This window comes from Nomascus leucogenys, chromosome 10 (genome assembly GCF_006542625.1).
Source record: "Nomascus leucogenys isolate Asia chromosome 10, Asia_NLE_v1, whole genome shotgun sequence".
In the NCBI taxonomy this organism is placed as follows: domain Eukaryota; kingdom Metazoa; phylum Chordata; class Mammalia; order Primates; family Hylobatidae; genus Nomascus; species Nomascus leucogenys.
In genome coordinates, this window is record NC_044390.1 from 62,929,985 (window position 1) to 62,952,274 (window position 22,290).

Consider the following 22,290-nt stretch of genomic DNA (forward strand, 5'->3'; position numbering starts at 1 on the left):
GGAATACAATTCCGCTTAGCACCAAGTTATGTCATACCACTCTGTGGCTTCCGATTGGCTATTCTCTCAAAAATGAGTCACTCAAAGTATCTTAATTCCTTTCTCAGAGCCTATCCTGAGGCCCATCAGAAACCAAAAGTTCCTACGTCTGGAATTTTCTCTGGAACTGCTGTCCCTCCCTATGTGAGATTTCCCGCCTTTTCCAACCAAGCCCCGCCCATTGGCCTTTGGCCTATCATCAGGCAACACCAATCTGACTAGCGCCCAATGACGTCATAAGAGCGCTCTCATTGGATTGGCCACTTTGTCAGGGTCCTGTGGTGCTGTGGTCCTAACTTCAGCTCCGGGTATTGATTCAAGGCCTTGTTCGCTTCCCTCCGGAGACTGTGCCAGCATCGATCGGGGTCTGTAGACAAAAATTCCCCAAGATTTGAGACTTTATTGGGGGAAATAGATCACTGGCGGGGAATAAGCCACAGGCCAAAGGAGGAACTGTTGGAATCAGAAGTCCCGCTTGCTGCCTTTTGCTAAAAGTTCCGCACGCCTGCGCGGCATGGGCGCATGCACAGTGTCGTCGGGGCTCTGCGACGGCTGATTTGCTCTCTACGGTGCACCGTCGAGGTAGAAGGCTCAGCTCCTAGTGGCTCCCAGATTACTTTGTTGGCGTTTGAGGCAGCCCCATCTCACGTCTAGTGGTCCGGCCTGGGGCTGGGTGTGGGTGCCCGCAGGCCGCGGCAGCCTCCGGCGCGCTCCTCCTCCTGCAGCCGCCTCAGGGGCCGGGCCCAGCGCGGCCTCCATGGCAGCGCGAGGCCGTGGCGGTCGAGGATGAGGCGCGTGGGGTCGGGGTCGCTCACTGCGCTGCTCAGCAGCAGGTAGTCGGTGCCTGGCTGCAGGCTCAGGCAGCCGCAGGCCAGGTCGGCGCGGGGCACCCAGGCGTCCTGGTCGCCGCGTCGCAGGGGCTGCGCCCGCTGCTTATAAACGGCCAGCACGCGCACGGCCAGCCGCTGCCATGCTGGGCCCGCCGCCTCGGACGCTAGCACCTGCGCGCGGAGAACTGTGGGGAGGGGAGATGTCAGCCCAGGTCGTGGGGAGCTTCCAGGGTACCTCTGGGTCCCGTGGGGTCAGTCACAGTGGGCAGGAGCCCGAGACCGGTGGGTGGGCTTCTGGTATCGCAGTGGGGAGAGAAACCTTGAACTTTTGAGAGTTTGACCCTAAATCATGAGGGGTAGAGCCCGCTGGAGGAAACATCTTTGAGATAAGGAGTTAAACTATAGTAGGTGGGGCTGGGGACAGGGCAGAAGAGGCAGGTCCAGGGTCTCTAATACAGTGGAGTCAGAAGGTATCAATGGTGGAATTCTTGGGAAGGAGGGGTCACATTGCCGGGGGGAGGGGCTCTGGAATAAATTTGGAGGACCAGAAGAAGGAAGAGATTGGTCCCTGGAATGTGAGGGCTGAGGTCATACTGATAGTGATTCAGAAGAACATAAATTTTTTTTTTGAGACGGAATCTTACTCTGTTGCCCAGTCTGGAGTGCAGTGGTGTGATCTCAACTCACTGCAGCCTCTGCCTCCTAGGTTGAAGTGATTCTTGTGCCTCAGCTTCCTGAGTAGCTGGGTTTACAGGATCCTGCCACCACTCCTGGCTAATTTTTGTATTTTTAGTAGAGATGGAGTTTCACCATGTTGGCCAGGCTGGTCTCGAACTCCTGACCTCAAGTGATCCGCCCGCCTCGGCCCCCACAAAGTGCTGGGATTATTGGCGTGAGCCACCGCGCCCGGCCAGAAAAATGCACTTTCTGAGAGGCTGGGTGGGACTCTGACTAGCCAGCTGGGTCTGCGGGGCAGGAGATCCCTGTGGAAGGTGGGGAAAAGCTTTCCACCTTTGAAGGCCTAGAACACTAGTGACCAGAAGAGGATCCTGAGGGAGAAGTCTGCGGTCCTATACATTGAGAGAAATAGCTGGCGTTGGTCTAGATTTGTTGGCTGGGCCAAACTCCTGAGTGTCTTAAGAGAGCTGAATAGCCTGAGGTCATAGACCCCAAGGTCATGGAGCAGGTGTGGACTGGGGATGAGGGAGCCGTGGGACAAGTCCTTATGGGGAGTGGGGCTAAGGCTCAAATATCTGGGACCATGAAGGGAAGCAGCAAGGTCTCTGAGATAGGGAGGACAGGGCAAGAGTTCATTCCACTCAACCAGTTCCCCTATCTCTTCCATCCCTCAGAGATGTCAGGCTGAAGGAGATGATGAAACTCTGCAAGCCCAAGAACATGGGGAAAGAGGAGACACAGGAAGGTAGTGAATGCCCCCTTCCCACCCCCGCTTCCCATTTGTCTTCTGCCCCATCAATTTCTAGATCAGGAAGGGGCTTTGGAATCCAACACTCCTTCCCATTTAAGATGAGAAAGTGGAAGGCCAGAAAGGGGGTGGCTTAAAAGCAGTCATCAGAACCAGCTGTGTAGCCTTCCGCCATCTGTCTCCCCAGCACTCACCATGGTCCTGCTGGCAGTACCTCCGAAGGCTCATGTGTACCCTGGTGTCCGACATATTGCAGTAGTTTTGACACTGAGGGTCTGGGGAGGGTCAGGCTGTCTGCAGTGGGCTCCTGGGGCCTAGACCACAGCCTTCTGCCCCTGCCCATCCCTCCATTCCATCTTGATGGCCAGCTGGGGCACCCAAACCTTTGGGACTCGGCTCAATGGGTGACCCATGTATCCCCATCTGGGGACCCAGTCAGCCCATCCCCAGTCCCACTTGCCACTCAGGGACCTCCATGCCAGACTATCTTACCAGAACTATAAGCACCAGGAGTAGTGGCAAGGGTGGTTGTTGCCTCTGGAATTCCTGTGAGACCAAAGGAGAAATTAACCTCTTAGTCATTTCCCCCAGGATCCCCTCGCCCCTGCCCCGGGAATCCAGGCACCCAAACTCTTTAAGTGTTTATTCCTTTAGGACTCAAGAGTGCAAGCATCCCTTGCTTTCCTCTCCCGGGACGCAGGCGTCCAGGCCCCAAGCCTCCTTTTCCTCAAGAGTCCAGAATTTCAGTCCCTGCTTATCCGAGGGCCCAGAGTCCGGCCTCCAGCCTTGGGCTCCCAATTCCCAAGGCCCCAGCCCTCACTGCATCTGCTCACTGGAGACCTGGGATGTCTCTTTCCCACTCTACTCAGGCTTGTGGCCTGGCCCCTCAAGACTCACGCTGGCAGGGCATCCTGGGGGAACGGCTCTGCTGGTAGCCAGGGCCACAGCGGTTGCAGGTCAGGCCTGTGACCCCTAACTTGCAGGTGCACTGCCCACTGGTCTGGTTGCAGGTTCCTCCTGTTGCCCCAATAGGGTGGCACTGGCAGGCTACATGAGCAGAGGAGCTGGGGGCATGGGGTATCGGGGCCCCAGATGCCCCTCCCAATTCCACAGTGCCTCCTCCCTCAGCCTGGGGAGTCCAGGCCCCCAGGCCCTCTTCCCTCAGACCCAGGAGTCCAGGCCCCCAGCCCCTCCTCCCTCAGGCCCAGAGTCCAGGCCCTCAGCCCCTCCTCCCTCAGACCCAGGAGTCCAGGACGCCAGCCCCTCCTCCCTCAGACCCAAGAGTCCAGGCCCCCAGCCCCTGCTCCCTCAGTCCCAGGAGTCCTATCCCCTAGCCCCTCTTCCTTCAGACCCAGGAGTCCAGGCCCCCAGCCCCTCTTCCCTCAGATCCAGGAATCCAGGCCCCCAGCCCCTCCTCCCTCAGCCCCAGGAGTCCAGCCCCACCTCTGCTCCCCCCAGGCCTGTCTGCAGGCCACACTCACCCCTGCAGGCCCTGCGGCTGGAGATAGGCTGGCTAGGGTCCCTCCAGAACCCAGGTTGGCAGTAGTGGCAGTGCCGCCCGGCTGTGTGGTGGCGGCACCGCTCACAAACACCCCCACTCCGGCCGCCCGACAGTCTGAACAGCTCAGAGTTGAACCGGCAGCGTCGGGCATGCTGGTTGCAGGAGCAGGCTAGGAGCAAGATGGGGTGGGGGTGCATCAGGGCTGAGTGTGCTGCTCCCCAGTCCTCAGCTTTTTTCCCATGGCCCTGCCCTCATGAAAGGAAGCCGTGAGTGTCCAAGGTAGAAGAGAATGCCTGGGTCCCAAGACATCTCTATTATTATCTTTTTTTTTTTTTTTTGAGACAGAGACTCGCTCTGTCACCCAGGCTGGAGTGCAGTGGCGCGACCTCAGCTCACTGCAACCTCCACTTCCCAGGTTCAAGCGATTCTCCTGCCTCAGCCTCCCAAGTAGCTGGAACTACAGGCGTGTGCCACCATACCCAGCTAATTTTTTTTTTTTGTATTTTTAGTAGAGACGGGGTTTCACCGTGTTAGCCAGGATGGTCTCTCATCTTTTAAATGGGTAGGCCGGGCTCATGCCTGTAATCCCAGCACTTGGGAGGCCAAGGTAGGTGGATCACCTGAGGTCAGGAGTTCGAGACCCACATGGCCAAAATGGCGAAAACCCATCTCTACTAAAAATTTAAAAATTAGCTGGCCGTGGTGGCTTGTGCCTGTAGTCCCAGCTACTCGGGAGGCTGAAGCAGGAGAATCTCCTGAACCCAGGAGGTGGAGGTTGCTGTGAGCCAAGATCGCACCACTGCACTCCAGCCTGGGCAATGGAGCAAGACTCCATCTCAAAAAAAAAAAAAAAAAGTACATTGGACTGGAGCTGGTAAGTCCCGGGGGACTCATGAACCTCCTGAACATCTGTGAAACTGGGCCCTTAAAGAGTAGGCTGCATCCGGGCGTGATGGCTCGTGCCTGTAATCCTAGCACTTTTGGAGGCCAAGGTGGGCAGATCACCTGAGGTTAGGAGTTCAAAACCAGCCTGGGCAACGTGGTGAAACCCTGTCTCTACTAAAAATACAAAAATTAGCTGGGTGTGGTGGCACATGCCTGTAATCCCAGGTACTCAGGAGGCTGAGGCAGGAGAATTGCTTGAACCCAGGAGGTGGAGGTTGCAGTGAGCTGAGATCACGCCACTGCACTCCAGCCTGGGCAACAGAGTGAGACCTTGTCTTTAAAAAAGAAGGAAAAATCCAAAACAACAACAACAACAAAAGCCAGATTGCAGGGCTCCTCCCTAGGCTTTCTGATGGGCCCAGGGATCTGTATTTCCAGCAAGCACTGCAGAGTGAGATGCTGATACAGGGGGTTCATAGACCACTCTTTTTTTTTTTTTTTTTTTTTGGAGACAGGGTCTCACTCTTGCCCAGGCTGGAGTGCAATGGCACAATCATAACTCACTGCAGCCTCCAACTCCTGGGCTCAAGGGATCTTCCCACCTCAGCCTCCTCGGTAGCTGGGTCCACAGGCATGCACCACCACACCAGGCTACTTTTAAATTTTTTTGTAAAGACGGGGACTCATTATGTTTCCCAGGCTCATGGACACTCTTTGAAGACACTTGGACTTCAGGGTGTTTTGACTCTAAGAGGTTTGAGAGCCCTGGACTGGCAGGTCCCTGAGAGCCCGGAAGAGTCGTGGGATAATCAGGGAGCTCAGACAGCTGCGTGTTCTTGGGAAAACGACTCCCCCTCTCCCAGCCTCTGTTTTCTCCCTGTCTAGAGAGAATCCAGATCCCTCTCTCCCAGGGTTTTTGTGGGCATTCAAGGTGGCAAAGCTATTCAGATGATCAGTGAGTTGATTCAGGCTTTGGATTCTTTCCGACCCAAGGGTAATCGTTTTACCTCACTTCCCCTGTGGAAAACTCAGATGAGGGAGGGGAGATGCAGACCAGGATGTCTGTGAAGCCGGCAGCTCTGCCACAGCCATTAGTCTCACCTGGCCACCCTGACCTTTCTCCACGCAGCATTGTCAGTCTCTTACCCGGGTTTGGAGGGCACTGCCCTGCTCAGTCTGGGGGGATGTGACCCTCAGGAGGACAGCCTGCCCAGCGCCCAGGCCTTGTTCAGGCCCAGGATGAAGGCTGCCTCATCCTCAGGCCAGGTGAGTCTCACCCCTCACTCCCCTGCTTAGGTAAAAGATTTGGCCAAAGAATGGGGATGGTCTGTAAGTTAGCCCATGTGATCTTCATGTATGAAGAAATAGAGGGGCGGAGGCCGGGTGCGGTGTCTCACGCCTGTAATCCCAGCATTTTGGGAGGCCGAGGCTGGCGGATCACCTGAGGTCAGGAGTTCGAGACCGGCCTGGCCAACATGGCGAAACCTCATCTCTACTAGAAATACAAAATTAGCCGGGCGTGGTGGCACGCACCTGTAATCCCAGCTACTCAGGAGACTGAGACAGGAGAATGGCTTGAACCCCAGAGACGGAGATTACAGTGAGCTGAAATGGCGCCACCACACTCCAGCCTGGGTGACAGAGCAAGACTCCATCTCAAAAGAAAAAAAAAAGAAATAGAGGGCCAGGAGGCAAAGAGCATGGGAGGTGGAGAGGGAAGTCAAGGGTACACTTGCACACGTGTGTATGTGTCTGTGTCTGTTGGTAGAGTTACCTCCCAGGACCTCGGACCCTCTACCAAGTGTCTCAGGCTGGAGGAGGGAGGGGGTCAGGGCCGGAAGGAGCTGACACCGGCTGTCTCTGAGGAGGGGCTGCTGGAGGGAGGTGGGGAAGGCCCAGTCTGGAAGCACCTGTGGGAAAGAGGGCATCGCATGGGACATTCCTGGGGGGCCCCGTCCAGCTGGATGGAGTGGCGGATTGTCGCAGCATCTAGGAACTCAGGGCTCCCTGGATTCAATCCCTTGCTGGCAATGAGACTTAGGGCAAGTGACCTCTCTTTGAGCCTCACCTTCCTCAGCTGGGGAGTGCTGACTTTGGCAGGTGCTCAGGAAGCCGTTCCTTTGTGCCAGGTACCACATTGGGCTTTATTTAAAGGCTTTATGTGTATTAACGCATTTAATTTTCACTACAGCCTGTAAAAGATGTGCTGTTACTATCCCCACTCTATGGTGGAGGAAACTGAGGTACCAAAAGGTTAGGTCACTTGCCCAGGGTCTCACAGCGGGTAAGCAGAGGAGCTGGGATTCAAGCCCAAATAGTCTGGCTGCCAGGCCACCAAGGCCGTGCTCCTGTCTGTTGCCTCTTGACTGCCACCTGGTGTGACAGTACCCAGCAGGAGCTTGGCAGGGACAGGCTAAGACCCCAGAACTTGGCTTCCTGAGCTCATATCCTGGCCCTGCCACACGCAGCCACTGTATGTCCTTGTGCAGAGGACTTCTGAACTCTAGCCCTGAGTCTCCTCATCTGTAAAATGGGCCTGATGACAATCCCTGCCTGGCACACAGTAGGTGATTGATAAATATGTGTTTAATGACCGAATACTTTCCCCTTGTGGTTGGTTTGAGGAGTCAGGTACTGTCCAGCTGTCCTGTTCCCCTACAACTGTTCAATAAATATTACCCAAGTACCTGCATCCAGCCAGGCCCTGGGATGGGTGCTCAGAAACTGTTATTATATCATCATCATCATCACCACCATCATCATCACCACTATCACCATCATCACCACTGTCACCGTCATCATCATATCACCACCACCGTCACCATCATCAGCACCACCATCACCATCATCATCATCACCACTATCACCATCATCACCATCACCATCATCACCACCACCATCACCATCATCACCATCACCACTATCACCATCATCATCATCACATCACCACCACTGTCATCATCATCATCACCATCACCACCACAATCATCACCATCATCATCATCACATCACCACCACCATCACCATCATCATCATCACCATCACCACTATAGTGCACCATCATCATCACATCACCACCACCACCGTCATCACCATCATCACATCACCACCACCACCGTCATCACCATCATCACATCACCACCACCATCATCACCACTATCACATCACATCACCACCATCACCATCATCACCATCATCATCACCATCATCACCATCATCCCATCACCACCACCATCACCATCATTACCACCACCATCGTCATCACCACTACCATCACCATCATCACATTACCACCACCACCGTCAACACCATCATCACATTACCACCACCACCGTCACCATCATCACCACCACCACCATCACCATCATCATCATCACTATCACCATCATCACCATCACTATTACCACTATCACCATCATCATCATCACATCACCACCACTGTCATCATCATCACCATCACCACCACAATCGTCATCACCACTACCATCACCATCATCATGATCACATCACCACCATCATCACCATCATCATCATCACCATCACCACTATAGTGCACCATCATCATCACATCACCACCACCATCGTCATCACCATCATCACATCACCACCACCATCATCACCACTATCACCTCACATCACCACCATCACCATCACCATCATCATCACTATCATCACCATCATCCCATCACCATCATTACCACCACCATCGTCATCACCACTACCATCACCATCATCACTTACCACCACCACCATCATCATCACCACCATCATCACCATCATCATCACCACCACCACCATCACCACCATCATCACCACCATCACCACCATCACCACCACCATCACCATCATCACCATCATCATCACCATCATCACCACCATCACCACCACCATCACCACCATCATCACCATCACCATCATCACCATCATCATCACCATCATCACCATCACCACCATCATCACCACCACCATCATCACCATCATCATCACCATCATCACCACCACCATCACACCATCATCATCATCACATCTCCACCATCATCACCATCACCATCATCACCACCACCATCACCACCATCATCACCATCATCACATCACCACCATCATCACCATCACCACCATCACCACCATCACCACCACCCGTCATCACCATCATCATCACCATTACCACCATCACTACCATCATCATCATCATCACCATCATCACAGGCTGATAAATGTTGGGGAGAGGCTGAGCCCCTCATGAGCAGACAGGCCCATGTGTGGCTGAGATACAGGACTGGCTGCAGAGAGGAGATACTGAGGGGACTGAGTCTGAGACTGGGGTGAGAGGCAAGGAGCACCCAGTTCCAGGGAGGGAAGGGAACATCCTGCTCCCGTAGGGACAAAGGACCCAGTGGCAGGCAGGCAAAGGCAGGGAGAGTGAGGGGCGCAGGACTCACGTAGGCAAGGGTGGGGGTGCCGGGGCGTGGCAGGCCGCCAGGGCCAGTCTCGATGGGACGGGCGGCAGCTTTCGCACCCTGGGCCAGTGGTATGGTGGCGGCAGTGGCAGCGGGGGGGCCGGGCACGGGCGGCACAGCGGGCAGCGTGGCCATGACACTGGCAGCGGCCTCTCAGCCCAGCTGCCGCTAGCCCGGCCTGGCCCCCGAACTCTACACGGAGGTGGCTGGCCGCCACAGTGGCCTTAGGACCTGGTGTGGAGTGGAAGGTCACCCTTTCAGGGCCCCCCAAGGTGCCAGGCCAGGCAGGTCTGTGCCACAGCAGCCTCCAGGGACCCCCTGAGGCCCAGGCAGCAGACAGGATGAGGGCTGGGGGTCCTGGGGTGCAGAAGCGCAAGCTGACAGATGTCAGGAGGAAGGGGCCACCCAGGGCCAAGGTCAGGCTGCCATTGCAGGTTTCCCTGGGGCCAAGGTGTTTTCCTGGGGACAGGACACAGGCCTGAGGGCAGGAGGCCGCCACGGCAGCCAGCTGTGTCACTGGCGGGAGGCAGAATTGGGGGCGGCCCTGTGGATCGTAGCATGGGTCCGCAGTGGCCTGGCCCAGGAGGAGCAGGAGGGCAAAGGTCACAGGCATGGTCACAGCAGAGCCAGCACCTGGAGGAAAGAGAGGTGGCTGGGCTGGGGACCTCAGCCGCAGCCTCTACCCCTCCTGGAGGTGTCCTGTGGAACTGGTGCATTCCACCCCCAACCCGTCCAGGCCCCCTCCCCGGCTGCATGGAAGCGAGGAAAATAGTTCCATCTGGGAAGAATTACTGTTTACATAACCCAAAGGGGAAAGAACGCAGACAAAATCGAGAATTTTGCCTGAACTAATCCGTAGCTTAACACCCCAGAGTTATCCGTCAGTGTCGAGGGGCAGGGGGCCCTGGGGAGCGGTGAGCGGCTGGAGCAGAGGGGCTGGCCAAGGCCAGCAGACGTGGAAACCTAGAGAGGGGCACAGAGACAAGCAGGGCTAGGCAGGAGAGGGGGCTTAGGGACAGATGAAGGCTCAGTCACAAAGAAATAGAGGACAGGACAGAGGCAGAGAGAGGACAGTCAGCCTAGGGAAGGGGCTCGGCACAGAGAAGTTGCTGCAAAGAGAGGAACAGACAGGAGGCCGAGAGGCTGAGACAGAGGCCAGGCATCCAGAGGCCACAGGGAGCCAGGATACTGAGGCTGGGACTGCCTGGGGGCTGGGATAGGCGGGCAGGTGGGCTCAGAGACACCCAGCCCGGCAGGCCCTGGGGAGGGGAGGGAAGGGGACAGGCTAGGGGTGCCTGGCGGGGGAGCAGAAGTGAGAGACCGAGGCCCAGGCCTGCAGGGATCAGAGCCATGGCCTTTCCCACATGGGGCCCTAACCTTGTTCTCCACACCCTGGGCACGGAAGGGGATTATCACCAAACAATCCGGCCTCCCTGCCACCCACCTCCCACCCCCAGCGCCCCACCCTTAACCCTTTCCCACCCGAGTGCAAAGACCAGAGAGCTGAGCTGAGGAAAGGGATGCTGGGAGCTGGAACCTGGGTGGCTCTGGGACTTGGGAGCGGGACAGTGGGATCCCCATGGGGTCAGGGGAAGCAGACACCTGGGTTCCCTTCAGAACTCAGGGTGTGGGGACCAGAAGTTAGAGTTCTGGGACTTTCTGCTCACCTCAACCCTGCCCTCTATCCTGGGCCTCAGGGCCCGGAGACCAGAGTCCCCACATTCCCCACCCATCCAGAGTTCCCCAGAGCAGATGGGGGAACAGATGTTGGGGGTGGTGGGTAATGAGGAGGACAGAGGCAGGAAGGCAGGAGCTGGGACAGGGTGGGGTGCCAGATGCCAGGGAGCCCGTGGGGGCAGAAGCCCAGACCCCAGGAATGGCAGGAGCCAGGAAGGACTGGACTCTGAAATGCCCCCATTTTCCCCTTCCAGGGCCAGCAGCCTCTGGTGAGGAGCTCACTGTGGACTGGGGGCCTCGGAGCCTTTCCAGGCCCTTGGCTCTGAATCTGCGCCCAGGCATATGCCCCTGGGCTGGGCATCTCTGGGGCACCCTGGGGGTAGGGGTGGGCCACACCTGCTCCAGCCTGGCCTCACAGCCCATGTCCCCACTGCGGTTGGCCACATGCAGACGCTGCCTCCCCTGGCCCAGATGACAGGGCTCGCCCTCCCCCCTCCCAAGGAGGCTGGCGCCATTTTGCACCCACTCGGGTGGCAGCCGCCCGCCTGGCCCCCAGCGGCATCCTGTTAAGGACCAGCCCCCCATGTCCCCTTTCTCTCTTGCCGGATAGTTCAGAGGGTGGCATCCTCTGGCCCTTAGCACCTTGAGGAACCAGGCTGTGAGTTCCCCAGTGTTCCTGGGGGATCCAGAAACCAGTCGTGGCCCACAGAGAGCCCATACTCCTCTCTAAGAAAGTCCAGCCATGCTCCCAGCAGACTCATAGGAGGCCTGCCTGGGCGGCCTGGGGTCCATCTGGGACCCAGGCTTCCTTTCCCTGGCTCTTGGCATGCACCCCCCAACCCGAGCTCTGAGGCCCTGACATTGGCCAAACCTGCACTCAAGAAGAGAGCGTCCTGCAGCCAGTTCCCCGCAGGCTCTTCCTCCAAGCTGTGGCGCGGTGGGCTCTTAGGAGGGAGTGGCGTGGCTGTTCTGAGGCCCCAGGCTAGTGGGGTTTCTGGGCTGGGCGGGGGCTCAGAGCAGAGCCCGCAGAATCTAACACCGCCACCCCCCTCCCACCCCAATCCCTCACCAACCGCAGCCACGCTATCCCCACAGGGACCCCTGCCAGCCAGGCCACCCGCAACGGTGTGGGACGTGAGTGCTGTAGCCCCCGGCGGTCCAGCAGCAGGACAGCCCCGAGCAGCCTGGCCTAGGAGGCTCACCGCAGGTAGGACGGGAGGCTGTCGGTCGGGGGTCCTGCTCCATCCCACTCCACCCCTGCCCACTGGCTCAGCCCCGCCTTGTGGTGGCCGCGATCGGACAGGGGCTGACCTTTGGGAGACAATCGCTGTTAGGAACTTTGCTCAGCCCCTGCCTCTGGCTGCATGACCCCAAGCCAGCCCCTCCTCCTCCCCTCTGGAACCTTCTGTCAGCTGTGGGTTCACCGAGCCTTAAGGTCAGTCATTTTCAAGTCGTAAAAATCTGTGCTCTTGGAAGGTTCAGACCGGCCCCCGGAATTCAAAAGACCTCAGTCGCTTTCTAAGATGGTGGGGAAGGGGACAAAGGAGCTGAGAACACCTGGGCCCCAGTGTTTCTCGTGCGGCAGAGGGAGAAGGCGGGGACCCCCAGGGTGCGGGGGACAGAGCTCAAAAGCACCTCCCCAGTGCCGGTGTCCTGCGAGGCCTCAGTGCTTTCATCGTGACATTTTCATGCAAATGTTGCTGTCTGTTCTATTCCATCTCCGAATGGGTTGACTAGAAAAATAATGTTTTCTGTCACTTCCTGCTGAGAAAAGCAAGGGCCCTCATGGAGTTGGGGCGCGGCACCTGCTGCCTGGATGGCCCCAGCATTTATCATGGTGTAGTGTGGGCCCAATCCTGACAGGCTTGGGACCCACTGCCCCAGGCCTGCCCCAGGGGGTGTGAGGGCACAGCCAAGGCGACCCTTGACTCTGGACCCTTAGGTACCATGTTGGAGGGGCCAGATTTGGCAGGAGCAGGACGGGGACATCGGATTTGAAAGAAGGGAGTCACTCTGAAAGCTGGGAGGGGCATCAGCTGCAGGAGGATGGAATGGGGCTGAGACGCCCCCCTATCAGAGGGGGCATGTCGGAGCTGGGGGCCCGGACTGTGCAAGTCAGAGTGGAACTTTGGGATTCAGGCGCGGGTCCCTCCACTGACCCTGCCTGAGCTCTCCCTGTATGGGACTTTGCCGGGGGTGTGCGCTGGGAACACAGACCCCTGCCCCGTCAGGCTGTGTCCAGAGGGGGAGGGGGAGACCCCAGCAGCGCAGGTCCTTCTGTGCTCTAGATTGTTAGAAGGTGCCAAGTGCCTTGGAGCAAAGCAAGTGGGGAAGCGGCCACGGGGGCCCGGGGGTTGCGGATGTAAGTGGGGTGATGCGGAGGGGCGTTTGTGCTGAGGCCACGGCCAGCACAGAACCCAGCTTTGCTGCCACAGAAAACTGAAGAAGGCTCAGGTCTCGCTGCGTCTTCCTCCCCACCTGGGCGAAGTCTCTTACGCTCTGGCTCCGGGAGGGAAGCTTTTGTTCCTCCCTCGCAGCCTGAGCTGCCTGAGTTGATTGGCGCCCCTGCGGGTGCCTGGGGGCAGGCAGGGAAGAACAGACAGAGCTGCCACAGCCAAGCACATAGTGCCCCAAGCTGGGAAGGAGACTGTTTTTTTCGCGGGGAGAGTTCTTGAAGGGCTGGAGACCTTCACCCTCACAGCTTCTACAGAAGGCCGGGCCTGCCCAAGGCACAGCTCTTAGGTGGGTTCAACCCAGAGAGACCCTCAGTGCTGGGCTTGCACAGACCTCTAACCCCTGCCTCGGTGACCCAGACATAACGGAGGCCCCACGAGGCAGGGCAGGTCACCCGCAGGAGTTACAGGGCATTGTGTGGCTGGGTAGGGCCTGCCCTCCCCTGACATGTTCAAAAAGGCCAGGATGGTAACCCCAGCCACACTGCCTGGGTTCAAATCCACCTCTGTCCTAGCTGTGTGACCGAGAACAAGCTTCTTAACCTTTCTGTGCCTTAGTTTCCTCATCTGTTAAATGAGGAAGAAAGAACGGACCTTCCTCATGGTGGGCGGAGGGGTCGTGAGGACTAAATGAGCTGACGTGCCCACGGGTTCTTATCTCCGGGACAGTCGTGTTCCGGAACCTTCTGCTTCCTGGCCCTGTTGTCGGATGCGTAGTCCATATGTGACATGGCACCCATGGTAGGTCTGGGCCGCATCATATTGCCAAACATGTTATGTTTTAGGCAGCAAAGCACATGGGTGTTCACAGTAAGAGAAGTCAAGTCTGCAAATAACCACATGACCCTCCTCCAAGCCAGGGTTGTCCCCAGATGAGTTCAGTCCAGGTTGGCGTTTGCCGCTCCCCCTGAGGAAAATGGCTGACAAGGAATCGCGGACCAGGACAGCCAGCCCGGAGATGGGCCTCGCAGCCTCAGCCTTGGCTGGTGCTTTTCTGCAGCTTTCTGGTTGTCCAGGCTGAGAAGAGCCACAAGGGGGAGCACCTGAGACTCCGGGAAAAGCCAGGGCGGCCGCGGTGCCCACTGCTTGATCTGCAGGGCCTCGGGCAAAATGCAAACACAGGACCCCTTGTTTAGAATTTATGAAGGATTTTAAGATGGCAACGCCAGATCATTAAAGCAAGCCTGGGGCCTGTCTCAACGCAACTGCACGAGTTACACAAAATGAAGGTGGACCCCATGGGGGGGCACCCTTGTCCTGAGCTGGTTTCCCTTGGCCAGTGGCCCAGGCTCCTGTCCCTGCCCTGCACCCCCACCAACCCCAGCCCTAGCCTTGGGACCTGCGCGGGGGCTCCAGCTGGGCTCAGAGCTCAGCTACTTCTCCGTGGGGCAGGACCCTGAGTTGAGTGGATGGCAAGATCACGTTTGGGACACGGTTTTCACCAGCTCAGTGAAAAAGGGCTTGGGCAGATTTAATTCACTTTTTGGAAACTAAAGCAGCACCAGGGGCATTTCTCTTGGGCCTTAGGCCAGCTGGCCTTGCTGGGGACCCATGCGAGACTTTCAAGGAGGGCCCCGGAGTGTTCAGGCTTCTCAGAAGGGTCAGATGAACCAAGTGAGGAGCCCTGGAATAGAGGAGGATGAGGGCTGAAGAGGCCTGCAGGCCCCCGATGTTTAAGAGGACAGGTGGAGGGAGAGATGGGGAGCCGGGAGGGGTGAGGCAGAAGCCAGAAGTTTTAGCAGTGAGCCCATGCCAACCAGGGCTTCAGCAGGAATGGGGTGGGAGGGAGGAGGTGAAGGGATGACCGCTGAGTTGTAGCCATTGGAGTGGCCACAGGGAAACCATAGGACATTGGTCAGAGGAGTGGACAAGGGGAAAAGAGAAAGCCCATCAGGACATGGTAGAGGCTGGGAGCAGAGGACCTTCTGGGAGCCCTGGGGAGAGCTGGAGGAGACTCGGAAAGAGCAGCCCCCGGAGAAGGGACCATCCATCCTACGGCGAGGACCGGGACCGAGGTCCTTGGAGCCCAGTCAGGCCCAGTGGTCAGGGCTGGACCTGGAGGTGAATAGGTGTGGGCCCCACGGTGAGATGGCCCTGCACACCCACCACAACCAAACACGACGGCGAGCAAGGCTGGGAAATGGGGCCTTCCCGTACTGCTGGTGGAAACGGAAACTGGGGCAGCCACCTGGCAGCTCCCAAAACAATTCAACGTAGAGTTCACCCTGTGACCCAGCACAAAGGTTCGTGGCAGCACTATTCGCAACAGCCGAAAACTGGAAACAACTCCAGTGCCTATCACCTGATGAGTGAATAAATTGTGGTCTACCTGGACAATGGGACTTTCAGTCTTGAAAGGAGTGAGGCAATTATCCGGGCGTGGTGGCTGTACCTGTAGTCCCAGCTACTCGGGAGGCTGACACAGGAGAATCGCTTGAACCCAGGAGGTGGGAGTTGCAGTGAGCCGAGATCGCGCCATTGCGCTCCAGCCTGAGGGACAGAGTGAGGCACTGTCTCAAAAAAAGAAAAAGAAAAGAAAGGCGTGAGGCTGTGACACGTGCTACAGCGTGGAGGGACCTTGAAAACACGGTGCCGAGTGAGGAAGCCAGACTCAGAAGGCCATGGAGTGTGTGATCGCAGTCACATGAAAAATCGAGAATAGGCAAATCCATAAAGACAGAAAGGAGATTAGTTGGTGGGGGGACAAGGAACAGGGAAGATTGTGGGGAGATGGTTAAAGGGTGTGGGTTTTTTTGGGGGGGTTTATGCGAATATTCAAAAATTGATTGTGCTGGTTGCACAGCTCTGTAACTATACTAAAAGCCATTAAATCGCACACTTTAAGTGGGCGAATGGTATGGTATATTAATTATATCTCAAAGTGGTTGCCAAAAAAAAGCTGGCTGGATGTGGTGGCGCACGCCTGTAATCTCAGCACTTTGGGAGGCTGAGGTGGGTGGATCGCCTGAGGTCAAGTGTTCAAGACCAGCCTGGCCAACATGGTGAAACTTTGTCTCTACTAAAAATAAAAAATTAGCTGGGTGTGGTGGCGGATGCCTGTAGTCCAACCTCCTTGGGAGGCTGATGCAGGAGAATCGCTTGAACCCAGGAGGCAGAGGTTGCAGTGAGCTAAGATCACGCCATTGCACTCCAGCAAGGGCAACAGAACAAAAACTCCATCATAAAAAGAAAAGAAAAGAAAATTTGTTTTTTTTTTTTTTGAGATGGAGTCTCGCTCTGTCGCCCAGGCTGGAGTGCAGTGGCGCAATCTCGGCTCACTGCAAGCTCCGCCTCCTGGGTTCACGCCATTCTCCTGCCTCAGCCTCTCCAAGTAGCTGGGACTTCAGGCGCCCGCCACCACGCCCGGCTAATTTTTTGTATTTTTAGTAGAGATGGGGTTTCACCGTGGTCTCGATCTCCTGACCTCGTGATCGGCTCGCTTCAGCCTCCCAAAGTGCTGGGATTACAAGCGTGAGCCACCGTGCCCGGCCAAGAAAAGAAATTAATAATCATAGCCCTACATACAAAAGCTAAAGCTGGCCCATGCCTATAATCCCAGCATTTTGGGAGGCCAAAGCAGGAGGATTGCTTGAGCCCAGGAGTTCAAGACCAGCCTGGGAAACATAGTGAGACCCCATCTCTACAAAAAATGTAAGAATTAGCTGGGCATGGTGGCACATGCCTGTGGTCCCAGCTACTGGGGAGGCTGAGGTGGAAGGATCCCTTGAGCCAGCTGTGATCAGACCACTGGCACTCCATCCTAGGTGACAGAGTGAGAACCTGCCTCAAAAAACAAAAGCTGAACTCTCCAGCTTGATATGATAGCGCAGAGAGAACATTCTCAAGGCAAGACATGAAAGCTGTTAGTACTTTAAGTCCTGGGCCAGAAACGGACACAATTTCACTTGCACTATATTAAACTGGTCAAGGCAGTCATGGGCCCGCCCAGATTCAAGGGAATGGGAGTCCAGGAGTCTGTGGTCAGCTTGAACCCACCAAACCCACTAATAGTATCAGGAAATGCTTAGCACTTATCACTGCAGGGGTGTGGCAGCGCCATTTCATAGAGGAGGAGAGGAGGAGTTAAGTAACACCTCCAGGTCACCAGCCTGCAGAAGGCAGAGCCTGTCCATGAACTTGGGCCCACCTGTGCTCTTTCCCTCTGCATGGTCACCAAATATTCTTATCTGTTTTGTCCTCCCCTGGCTTCCTGGCCCTGAGCATTGTGCCTGGCATGTAATAAATACTCTGCAAGTATTGATTTTATTTATGTTATTTTTATGTTTTTTTTGAGACAGTCTCGCTCTGTCACCCAGGCTGGAGTGCAGTGGCGCAGTCTCGGCTCACTGCACCCTCCACCTCCTGGGTTCAAGCGATTCTCCTGCCTCAGCCTCCTGAGTAGCTGGGATTACAGGCACCCACCACCATGCCCGGCTAATTTTTGTATTTTTAGTAGAGATGGGGTTTCCCCATGTTGGCCAGGCCGGTCTCGAACTCCTGACCTCAGGTGATCTGCCCGCCTCAGCCTCCCAAAGTGCTGGGATTACAGGTGTGAGCCACCGCGCCTAGCCACTGCAAGTATTGATTTTCCAACACATACACGGCATTTCCTGTGTGCGAGGTACTGCTTTACAAAATCATCACATTTAATCTTCAAGCAACCCCAATGAGGTAGTTCTGTGAGGTAGAACCATAGAAATGGCCGTGAGTAGGCCAGGCACGGTGGCTCACGCCTGTAATCCCACCACTTTGGGAGGCCGAGGCGGGTGGATCACAAGGTCAAGAGTTCGAGACCAGCCTGGCCACCATGATGAAACCTCGTCTCTACTAAAAATACAAAAATTAGTCAGGGGTGGCAGTGCATGCATGTAATCCCAGCTACTTGGGAGGCTGAGGCAGGAAAATCGCTTGAACCTGGGAGGTGGAGGTTGCAGTGAGCCGAGATCGTGCCACTGCACTTCAGCCTGGGTGACAAAGCAAGACTCCATCGCCAAAAAAAGAAAAAAAAAAAAAAGAAATGGCCATGAGTGTAGGTAAAATCAGGTTGAATATTGGCACTTGCAAATGGTTCCATGTACTCATCCCCATTTAACAGGTGAGGAAACAGACTCAGAGAGAGACTCAGTAACTTCTTGTTGTTTTTGAGACAGGGTCTTGCTCTGTTGCCCAGGCTGGAGTGGGGGGCACAATCACAGTTGACTGCAGCCTCAACCTCCTGCGCTCAAGCAATCCTCCCACCTCAGCCTCACAAGTAGCTGGGACCAGAGGTTCATGCCACCATGCTTGACTAATTAAAAAAAATTTTTTTTTTTTTGTAAAGATAGGGTTTCACTTTTTTTGCCCAAGCTGGTCTTGAACTCGGGCTCAAGTGATCCTCCCATCTCAGCCTCCCAAAGTGCCAGGATTACAGGCACAAGCCACTGCACTCAGCGAGGTGCAGTCACTTGACTGAAGTCACAAGGTGCTGGTAAGGCTAGGTCTCAGTCTCAGGTGGAAAGACCCTACGATCTGTGCTCTGAGGCCTCTCCCATGCACTGTGGTGCTCAGGACAGAGGCTTGGATGGATTGAGTGAGTGAATGAATGACTTCGGCAGGGGGTGGGTGAAGAGACTCCTGTCCTCGCTCCTGACCATGTCGTCTCTCCTTCCCGCAGTCGTCAAGGGATTCTGGGCCACCTGCCCTTCCTTCTCCACCTTCTACTTCGTCTTTGCCATTTTTGTGGTGTCCACCATCTTTCACTGCCACCAGCGCCTGGCTCTGGTGCCTGCGCCCTGGGCATACTCAGCCCATGTGGTCCTGGCCCCCAGACACCTCCCCCGGGAGGGCCTGTTCACTATCAACTCCAAGGGCCGCCTGGGGAACCAGATGGGTGAGTACGCCACGCTGTACGCCCTGGCCAAGATGAATGGGCGGCCCGCCTTCATCCCGGCCCAGATGCACAGCACCCTGGCCCCCATCTTCAGAATCACCCTGCCGGTGCTGCACAGCGCCATGGCCAGCAGGATCCCTTGGCAAAACTACCACCTGAACGACCGGATGGAGGAGGAGTACCGCCACATCCCGGGGCGCTATGTCTGCCTCACGGGCTACCCCTGCACCTGGACCTTCTACCACCACCTCCGCCACGAGATCCTCCAGGAGTTCACCCTACACGACCACGTGCGCGAGGAGGCCCAGAAGTTCCTGCGGGGCCTGCAGGCCAAGTGGGCAGGGCAGGCGACCTTCGTGGGGGTCCACGTGCGCCGGGGGGACTGTGTCCGTGTCATGCCGCGCGTATGGAAGGGGGTGCTGGCTGACCGGGGCTACCTGCAGTGGACCCTGGACTGGTTCCAGGCCTGCTGCCGCCTCCCGGTCTTTGTGGTCACCAGCGATGACATGGCCTGGTGCCGGGAGAGCATCAACAGCTCCCTTGGGGATGCGCTGTTCGCTGGCAGTGGCCTCCAGGGCTCACCTGCCAAGGACTTCGTGCTGCTCACACAGTGCAACCACACCATCATCACCGTGGGCACCTTCGGGTTCTGGGCCACGTACCTCGCGGGTGGGGACACCGTCTACCTGGCCAATTTCACCCTGCCCAACTCCCCTTTTGACGTGGTCTTCAGGCCGCAAGCGGCCTTCCTGCCAGAGTGGGTGGGCCTTGCAGCTGACCTTGGACAGGCTGGACAGAACGGCCTCTAGCTAGCCCTGCATGTGCCTGGCCCTCATCCTCTTACCCGAGGGGCAGTGAGTGGGGCATGTGGGGCATGGGCTCACGGTCCCTCACGCAGTTTGGATCCAGGCTTATCTACTTCATAGCTGAGTGAGTTTGGACACCTGACTCAACCTCTGTGCCTTAGTATGTCAACCACAAAATGCACAAATGACAGAACTAAACACCAGTAGCAGCTGGTGGGAGCTGAGCAAATTCGCTTAGAGCCAGTGCCTTGTGACCGTGTGGGAGGCGTCGGCTGCTCACATGTATGCAGCACGTCAGGAACACTGGCATTGCTTTACAATGGAAACGCAGTTTTGCCCTCTCCTTCCTGGCAGCACTGGTAGCACAGAGCCCAGATATTTTGCACTCACGTCCCAGGACGAAGCCATCCCTGCCCTGAAGGATAGGGGAACTCGATTTTCTGGGCAACTAGGGATTTTGGCTTTGGAGTTAGTGGGCCTTATCACAAAAGAATGTGAGGGAAGGGCCGGGTGCAGTGGCTCATGCCTGTAATCCCAGCACTTTGGGAGGCCGAGGCTGGTGGATCACTTGAGGTCAGGAGTTCGAGACCAGCCTGGCCAACATGGTGAAACCCAGTCTCTACTAAAAATACAAAAAGTAGCTAGGCATGGTGGTGCGTGCCCCTAATCCCTCCGGAGGCTGAAGCAGGAGGATAGCTTGAATCGGGAAGCAGAGGTTGCAGTAAACCGAGATCATACCACTGCACTCCGGCCTGGGCCACAGAGCAAGATTCCATCTCAAAAAAAAAAAAAAAAAAAAAAGAATTCCAGGGAAGACAGGATTTACAGGGAGACACCCATGGGTAGGGATTCCCCTGCAATGGACAGGGAGAGGGGTTTAGGTGCAGGTGGCACCCTGGGCGCGGGGAAGAAAGTGTCACAGTGAGGGCAGAAAAGACACTCCTCAGGTCCTGGAAGCAGCAACCTGACCCCCAGAGGCCACTAAGACCAAACCATGGCCATCTCAGCAGCAGCGTGTGTGACAGTTACTGGCAAGAGATACCTCACACCTGGCACTGCCTAACCCCCGAAAACCTAATGGCACTCTGAGAAAGCTCAATACGGGTGCAAGTTGGATTAAGTGATTGCATTGCGAGTTTTCCTGTGTTTTACTGGTGTAATGCTCCTTTTGGACATTAAAAAAACTTGACATATACAATGATCATTTACATGCATTAAACATTTCCACCAAATGTAGGTGCAGTGGTTTAGAAAACATTCCAATCACATCTCTTTCCCGTTTGAAACCTTTTCAAGGTTGGGTGCAGTGGCTCACACCTGTAATCCCAACACTGAGAGCTGAGTTGGAGGGGGATCCCTTGAGCGCAGGAGTTCAAGACCAGCCTGGGCAACATATTGAAACCTCATCTCTACAAAAATTAGCTGTGCTTGGTGGCACATAACCATGGTCCCAGATACTCAGGAGGCTGAGGTGGGAGGATCACCTGAGCCTGGGAGGTTGAGGCTGCAGTGAGCCATGATCACACTACTGCACTGCAGCCTGGGCAACAGAGCAAGACCCTGTCTCAATAAAATTAAATAAATAAATAAATTGCTTGCAGCTGGTGCCAAGGAATGGTAGTCTCCCAGTAGAGAGAAAACACCCAAAGCTGGCCAGGCGTGGTGGCTCACGCCTATAATCCCAGCACTTGGGGGCCCGAGGTGGGCAGATCACCTGAGGTCAGGAGTTCAAGACCAGCCTGGCTAACGTGGTGAAACCCTGTCTCTACTAAAAATACAAAAATTAGGCCGGGCGCGGTGGCTCATGCCTGTAATCCCAGCACTTTGGGAGGCCGAGGCTGGCGGATCACGAGTTCAGGAGATCAAGACCATCCTGGCTAACAAGGTGAAACCCCATCTCTACTAAAAAAAAAAGAAAATACAAAAAAATTAGCTGGGCGTGAGGCCGGGCACGGTGGCTCACGCCTGTAATCCCAGCATTTTGGGAGGCTGAGGCGGGCGGATCACGAGGTCAGGAGATCGAGACCATCCTGGCTAACATAGTGAAACCCTGTCTCTACTAAAAATACAAAAAATTAGCTGGGCGAGATGGCGGGCGCCTGTAGTCCCAGCTACTCGGGAGGCTGAGGCAGGAGAATGGAGTGAATCCGGGAGGCGGAGCTTGCAGTGAGCCGAGATCGCACCACTGCACTCCAGCCTGGGCAACAGCGAGACTCCGTCTCAAAAAAAAAAAAAAAAAAAAAAAATTAGCCGGGTGTGGTGACGTGCACCTGTAATCCCAGCTATTTGGGAGGCTAAGGCAGGAGAATCGCTTGAACCTGGGAGGCGGAGGTTGCAGTGAGCTGAG

At 56.1% G+C, this 22,290-nt stretch overlaps 2 protein-coding genes across 3 annotated transcripts in view; one reads left to right on the plus strand and one right to left on the minus strand.

Annotated features, from left to right (window-relative positions):
- Positions 1-21,147, plus strand: part of LOC100589182 (galactoside 2-alpha-L-fucosyltransferase 2-like) — a 41,917-nt gene extending 20,770 nt beyond the window's left edge. The window contains exons 2-5 of one of the 2 annotated variants that reach the window (XM_030821001.1): positions 2,222-2,292; positions 5,811-5,947; positions 11,911-12,022; positions 18,922-21,147. In XM_030821001.1, the coding sequence (XP_030676861.1) occupies positions 2,241-2,292; positions 5,811-5,947; positions 11,911-12,022; positions 18,922-19,946 (1,326 nt within the window). In that variant the 5' untranslated portion in view covers positions 2,222-2,240 and the 3' untranslated portion in view covers positions 19,947-21,147. The remainder of the gene's footprint in view (positions 1-2,221; positions 2,293-5,810; positions 5,948-11,910; positions 12,023-18,921) is intronic. The other variant, XM_030821002.1, reaches the window with a different exon arrangement.
- On the minus strand, positions 420-11,830 carry NTN5 (netrin 5). The gene is made up of 7 exons (XM_030821000.1): positions 11,687-11,830; positions 9,121-9,771; positions 3,777-3,965; positions 3,193-3,342; positions 2,788-2,841; positions 2,490-2,570; positions 420-1,054 (listed from the first exon to the last, which is right to left on the minus strand). Exons 2-7 carry the CDS (start codon positions 9,749-9,751, stop codon positions 690-692), a joined length of 1,470 nt encoding a protein of 489 aa, XP_030676860.1. The 5' UTR covers positions 9,752-9,771; positions 11,687-11,830; the 3' UTR covers positions 420-689.
- Positions 21,148-22,290: the final 1,143 nt, after the last annotated feature.

Coding starts and splice junctions, on each gene's coding strand:
- NTN5 (XM_030821000.1), bottom strand. CDS start 9,751: ATGCCTGTGACCTTTGCCCTCCTGCTCCTCCTGGGCCAGGCCACTGCG. Junction 3,966..9,120: donor GCACCCCCACCCTTGCCTAC/GTGAGTCCTGCG, acceptor TCTTGCTCCTAG/CCTGCTCCTGCAACCAGCAT. Junction 2,571..2,787: donor TCCTGGTGCTTATAGTTCTG/GTAAGATAGTCT, acceptor GACCCTCCCCAG/ACCCTCAGTGTCAAAACTAC.